The 6,861-nt window shown below is 50.5% G+C and overlaps 1 protein-coding gene across 2 annotated transcripts in view; it reads left to right on the top strand.

Moving 5' to 3' along the window:
• The first annotated feature begins 1,375 nt into the window (after positions 1-1,375).
• The window catches only part of LOC119356318, a 7,655-nt gene continuing 2,169 nt past the window's right edge, over positions 1,376-6,861 (top strand). The window contains exons 1-6 of one of the 2 annotated variants that reach the window (XR_005171903.1): positions 1,376-1,718; positions 2,747-2,812; positions 3,016-3,053; positions 3,130-3,670; positions 3,762-3,924; positions 4,046-4,077. Coding sequence is in view for 1 of the 2 variants with exons in the window: in XM_037623264.1 (XP_037479161.1) it covers positions 2,779-2,812; positions 3,016-3,053; positions 3,130-3,670; positions 3,762-3,924 (776 nt within the window). In the remaining variant the exon portion in view is untranslated. The remainder of the gene's footprint in view (positions 1,719-2,746; positions 2,813-3,015; positions 3,054-3,129; positions 3,671-3,761; positions 3,925-4,045; positions 4,078-6,861) is intronic. The other variant, XM_037623264.1, reaches the window with a different exon arrangement.

Here is a 6,861-nt window from a genome sequence, read left to right as displayed (position 1 = left end):
ATCCAGCTGGCGTGACAAAGCGTGTGTGGGGGGGGGGGGAGGGGTGACGCCGGAACCCCAGGAGAAGTCTACTCAGATGCGTCCGCCACGCCAGTCCTACTCCAAATCCCTCCAAATTGACCGAGTTCACAAAATCTACCGCCTCCGAGCCGTCACCATCCTCCACCCTTGCTTCGCTTCCATGCCGCCGTCCTTGCCCACCGTCCTAGATGCTTGACGCCCAGTACCCATCTTCCACGGCCATGGACGAGGGATCGGCGGAGTCCGTGGGGGTCAGGATTGCCGTGAGCAAGGGGGAGACCATTGCTAGAAGGAAGTGGCGCCCCGCGAAGCTACGGAGAAGGAGGTCCTCGTCATAGACTTAGCCACATCCGCTCCGTCTGCCCCGCTTGCAAGAAGCTACCCGCCTTCGGCCGCGTCCGACGCCGTTCGTCCCGGATGGCTTTGTGGAAGAAGATGGGTTTGCATTATTGCATATGATCTACCGACCATACTTATGTTTGGTTTATTTTCTCAAGAACGTGGTATGTGGTTCACCTGCCAATTGTACTTATGTTTGGTTTATTTTTCAGTGAATGTAATTTTACACGTTCACGTCCAAAGGGAGGGAGGGGAGGCAACGTGGAGCATAATTGGACATTTCCGTGCTTGAAATTCAAAGTGGGTGAGGATGAGGGTGGAAGGGGGATTGTAAGTTGGATACTCCATCGACAGATGTGACGAGCTTCGATTGGGATATGTAGATAGCGACTGGGGGAAGAATATGTACGTGTCAGATATGATTTGTGTTAAACCACCAAAATATATATGCCCCCATAACAACGCATAGGTAATTAACTAGTTTATTAATAATACATTCATATCGTTATTCAAAAAATGTTTATCATGTATTGAAAATGTCAATCATGCATTTAAAAAATGCTCATAGAGTTAAAATAATTTCCCGCAAAAAAAAATTCTGTATTCTTTAAGAATTGTACATGCATTTTTAAATAGTGTTCCCATAATATATATTTTTTAAAATCATGTCATATTCAAAAAATAGAAACCCCAAAATAGAACATAGAAAAGAAGAAAAACAAAAAAAAATTGAAAGACAAAGACAATATGACAATAGACCAGATAAAAAAATCCAACGAAGACCCGGACTAGAAAAACGAAACAGAAAACCAGGATAACCCAGGAACCCGGCCAATTAGGAGCGCATGTAAAAAACCCGGTCTACTTCAAGCCGAATGGAGGCGCTTAATGGGCTGCGGCCCACGAACTGACGTGCGTAGGCGATCGCTAGTACCTCTCAAAGTCGCGCAATAGGCGAGGTATTGATTTTGGACTCGAAAAAAAGGCGAGGTATTGGCCTTACGATCCGAACCCCCCAGAATTCCCCGCAAACCCTCCTTTCCCCGTCCGCGACACGAGACGCGAGGGAGCGACCATTCTCTCTTCTCCGACGGCGACGGTGCCTGCCTCCTCCTCACTCCGCCCACCGCCCCCGCCCCAGCAGCCGCGCCGTCCGCCGCTGGTTCTTCCTCGCCGCCTGGACCTGTTCGTCGAAGCCGTACCAGCCGAGCCGGTCACTCCTCCTCCGACCCCGACGCCGGCTCATCCCCTGCCGCCGCCGTCGACGCCGCCTCATCCCCTGCCGCCGCCGTAGACGCCGCCTCAGCTCCTGGTGCCTCTGACCCACAGGCCCTCCCGGCAACCTGCCCTTATTTACGGTAAGAATCGCTTCCACCCCTCCCCTCCCCTCCCCTCCCCGGGTTTCGCTAGTCTTACCTTTTCGGCTAGACGAGCTGTTATGTGATCTACGCTTGTTGCTGTGTACACTGCCTGCTACGGGTGGTAGTTGTTTCTTGATGCTCAGTTATTCATGTTCCCAAACTACTGTCTACTAATACTTTGATATAGTGGGATACTAGTTGATGATTAGTTTATACAAATGATGAGGGATAAAGTGGGTTAGCAGTTGAGTGGGATAACTTGGTCATAGACGCGTTGTCTATTTTGTTTTGGACATAAGGACATGCATGCTCGTTGCTATTTCTGGTTACCTATCGGAGCTAAAACATGTTTACATTTTGGTTAGTATTACCAATCTTTGCATTTCTGTCGCTCCTCTTGTTTGCTTGGGAGTACACGGAACAGTCTAGTATCTTCCCTTTTGTAGCCAATCATTGGTTAGACTATTGGAATCGGATCACAGATTCTTTCAACCTGAAAAATTCAGTGTTGCAATTTCCCAAGGCTGATGTCTTCACAGTGCTGCATATGATTGTCAGTGCTCAGTGATATATGCATCACTTTTGATCAGCATGTGTTGCTGAGTTCCATTTCTTGATAATGGCTGGGAGCTTCATTGCACTTTCTATCTCTGATGTTGCTATTAGTTTTGGTTTAGATCATTACCCTTGTGTGGTTTGGATTAGAGCCTAAGCAAACAAGAGCCTAAAAATATCATTACCCTAGATTATAGCCTAAATAAATCTTGACACTGGGGTAATCATACTGTTGCTTCTACATTGTTGTTATTTTTCCATGTTAAAAATGCTCATAGCAGCTTGTATGCTTGACGGGCAAAGTGGAGAATTCAGTGATAATAAAACTTGATAAAGTAACAGGTGGCGGGTGATGCATTTTTTTGCATTGGGATAAAATAATGGCTTGTTTAATAATCCGTACAGGATCGTTGTTTTGAAAACAAGATTTCAGGGCACTTTATAATCAAGAATGCATCTCTTTTTTGCAGTTTCTTGTCAGAAAGACAGCGGGTAAAAATCCATGATATACGTTGTGATGGCACCAAATCCATCAGGTATTATCTTCGTTTTGTGTACTGCATTATTTTTTTGGACATGTCCTTTGTGTACTTTAGCATCTTATCCAGTAACAATCAGTGACAAGCTGAGGCTCTTCTTGTGTCACATAGAATGCGTCAAAGAGAGTTCAGTAAAATGTCTGCCTCTATAAGTTTGTGTTATATTGACACCTGCAATCGTTCTTCTAATTTTACTCCAGGTCAGTCCCAAGAAAAGAAGAAAACAAAAGAGAAACAGGTAGAGAGTACGTTTTTAAAATCTGTAGCATCTTTTCACTGGATATTTTTCTCAAATAGACTTTATGAATTTGCAGCCTATGAAGATACACTATGACCTGTTAAACCTAAGGATGAACCAGGCTGAACAGAAAGTGACTTGTGAGCTTATGATGCCAGCAAAGTTACCAGATTTCTACAACCCTCCCCTTGGTGCTGATCCGGTTGTCCTCCATGTGAAACATCCAACCCAAGACAAGCATTCTGTTACTTTAATGAGGGATTGCTTACATAAGAACCTTCTGCATGCAAAACTTGTCAGTGACAAAGATCCATATCTGCTAGTCTTTACTGACCGATACACAGGAATGTTAACAGCATACTTCAAGTCCATCGAACCATTTGTAGCTAAGTATGCCGAACCGGGCCGGATACCATTCCCGTCCGCTAAGCTTCAAAGTGTTGTGAGTCAAATGCTTGATGGTTTGAAGGGACTGTGGTTCTATGACAAGTACCATGGAAACTTGAGATTGGACAACACATACTACTATAAGACAAAAGATGGTGATGTCGTTGTGAAGTTGGCAAGTTTTAAATGTCAAGGTACTAAACTTAAAGACCCTGCAAAAAAGGGAAAAGGTACTAAATTTAAACATTCAGTTGGTTGAAAACTATTTTAATCTTTCTGGACATAATGCAATAAATGCATACTTTGTTAATATAATTTCAGATAAAACAGAGACTGTTGCACATTACCAGGCGGAAGATTTACAAGCAATGGGCACTGCGCTGGAAGAAATATCTCAAATGGCTAGTGATTTGAGTGAGAAAGGCTATCTGTTGGATTGCAGACAGATTGACCACCTTGCCGAAAGACTAAAAGAAGTGTCCAAGTAAGTTAACAACAGTATGCTGATCCATGTCATTATGGATTAACACAAAGTTTGTTTCCTAGTGTAAATACCACCTTGCCGAAAGATGTTGTTTTGGACTAATACAAAGCTTGTTTTGTAGGGGAGAGATGGGAAGTGCATAGATGAACCCGGGTACATATGAACTCACTTTAAAAAACACATTTCTAAATGCCAAAAAAATCTAAAAAAGTTTGCACGGATACATCTTCATGTTCTATGTGCGTGCATAAAGTTTTACGAAAAAATAACTTTTTTTGAGCCCTGTGCAAAAAAGACAAAAAATTGTGTCGTGAAACGCTATTTAGAAGCACTGAAATTTGTCTTTTTATGAAGGCAAACCAGAAAGACATTTTTTCACAAAACTTTATGCTGTGTGCACACACATTTGCGAACATGTATGCATACAATTTTCTGTTATTTTTTTAACATTTCAAAACATGCTTAAAATGCAGTTTTTTAAAAGTGGGTGCAGATGCCCATGCGTTCAGATAGTGCCCACTCGGGGAGAGATGCATTATATCATGGATGAGATTAGAACTTGTCCCTTTTTTTGGACTCGAGTTGAGCGAAAAGATTTTTTTTGTTTCTGAAGTCCCCTTGGCTATGCTCAGCCACTCCAACAGAGCAAAAATTGATGCAGAACAGGACGTGTGTACTTTGCCTTGGAACAATGATGACTACGATGGTTTCCTTGACCTGATGATTAAGTACCAAGAGAGGAATAACCTCGGTGCATATGATTTTAACAGCAGGGTCTGTTATGTGCAGTTTATTAGTGGTATTGGTAGGATCAAGTACTCTACCAGGTCTAGGGTGTAGGTGGTAAGGGAAGGATGGAGGGAGACGTGGAGAGGATCGGGCGCGCCGGCGGCAGGGCGCCGTCGCGGCTAGGAGAAGGGCGGCGGCTAGGGCTGTTGGCGGCTAGGGTTCCGGCTCCTCAGGGAGCCGGGCAATAGGAGATAATATTCTTCTTATTGCTTGCCTTCAAAAAGAGTCTTACAACCTATATTTATATCCTAGATAACTTGTAGAAGAATCAACCTAAGATAACTTGCCTAAGATAACTTGCCTAATCTGAAAATAAAAACTAAGATAACTTGCGGCCTAAGCCGGCCGGCCATAACACTTCTCCCCGCCTGCACAAACAGCTCGTCCTCGAGCTGTAAGGTGGGGAAGCGCTTGCTTGAACTCTTCGAGGTAATCAACCAGCGTCAAACACCTTCGCGACATCTGGGGCGGCCAGGTCGGCGGCGACGGCGTCCTCCGGAATGTAGTCTGCCACCTCCAGGTAGAAGAGTCGCGGGCAGGCGTGGCCGGGCTTGTAGGGTTCGTCGCAGTTGAAGCACAACCCTTGGCGGCGACGCTCGAGTATCTCAGCTGGGGTGAGCCGGCGGAACGGGCGCCCCGCGGTCGCGGCGAGGGGTGCCGCAGAAGCCTGCACAGGCCGACCCTAGGTGGAATCTGGTCCGGGTAGCGACCCAGCAGTCTGGGACGGTGATTCCTGCTGGATGGCCACCGCGCGGCGCTCGAATGCGCGGGCGTAATACATGGCCGACTGGAGATCCTGGGGTCCCCGAAGCTCCACGTCCACGCGGATATGGTCCGGTAGACCGCCCACAAATAACTCGGCGCGCTGAGTTGCGGAGACGCCCGGCGCGTGGCACGCCAGGGCCTGGAAGCGGTCGGCGTAGTCCTGCACTGTGGATGTGAAGGGTAAGCGGCCGAGGGCCGCCAGTCGGCTCCCGCGGATAGGAGGCTCGAACCGGAGGAGACAAGAGTTCCCGGAAGCGCTCCCATGGTGGCATGCCGCCCTCGTCCTGCTCGAGGGCGTAGTACCAGGTCTGCGCTGCGCCTCGAAGATGATAGGACGCGAGCCAGGTGCGATCCGAAGCGAGCGTCCGCTGCCCTCGAAAGAACTGCTCGCACTGGTTGAGCCAGTTGAGGGGGTCCTCCGTGCCCTTGTAGGTGGCGAAGTCCAGTTTGGCGAAGCGAGGGGGTGTCGGCCCGCCGTGCCCGGGGGCGGCCGTAGTTGCCGCCGGCGCGTATGCTGGGTCGGGAAGCGCCGGGGCGTAGTTCGCCGAGCTGGAGGGGTGATCAAACCGCAGGGAGGTCGTCGGGTGTTCCGGCGCCGTGGAGTAGACCGACCCTGAAGACGAGCCGGTCGCCCAAGCGGGGATCGGTGATGGTGACGGTGGAAACTGCACCTGGTGCAGGGGCCGACCCGTAGCCCTAGGCGCGGGTGGTGGTACTGTCGATGGCGGCGGCGCCTGGTGGAGCTGCATCGGCGCCTGCGGCGTGGGGGCCGGCGGTGACGCCGGAAGAAGCTGCTGGGTCTGGCCCTGCTCCGAGGCGCCGGTGCCCAGGTTAGGGCTGGGCGGGGCCGGTGGAGGACCCTGCTCCGAGGCCGCTGGAAGGTAGGGCGCGACGGAGGACGGCGCGGCCGGCGCGGTCCAGGTGGGCCATTGCGGCCCCGTGGTGGCGAGAAGTGGCGGGGCTGCCGGCGCGATCTGCGGCGGCCACTGCGCCCAAGGCGGCCGTGCGGCCGCTGGGGCGAGGAGCGCCGGGTAGCCTCCGGTGACGGCCCCCGGTGCCGAGTACCACGGAAGCGCCTGCTGACCCGCGGCCATGGCTGGATGGAGTCCGGTGATGGCCCCCGATGCCGAGTACCACGGAAGCGCCTGCTGACCCGCGGCCATGGCTGGATGGAGTGGTGGGGGCGGCCCGTACGGACCTGCCAGGTAGAGGCGGATCCCTTGAACCGCGGTGACGAGGTCGTTGAGGACGCCCGCCATGGCCTCCGGCGTGAACTGTTGCGGCTGCGGGGGAGGTGATGGCGGCGACGAGTGTTGGACGGGGGCCTGTGGCTGCCCTTGGCCCGGCGTGGTGCCGGGTGCCGTTAGGACCGGCGCTGAGAGC

Source organism: Triticum dicoccoides, chromosome 2A (genome assembly GCF_002162155.2).
Source record: "Triticum dicoccoides isolate Atlit2015 ecotype Zavitan chromosome 2A, WEW_v2.0, whole genome shotgun sequence".
Classification (NCBI taxonomy): Eukaryota; Viridiplantae; Streptophyta; class Magnoliopsida; order Poales; family Poaceae; genus Triticum; species Triticum dicoccoides.
This window is presented reverse-complemented; position numbering and strand designations above follow the sequence as displayed.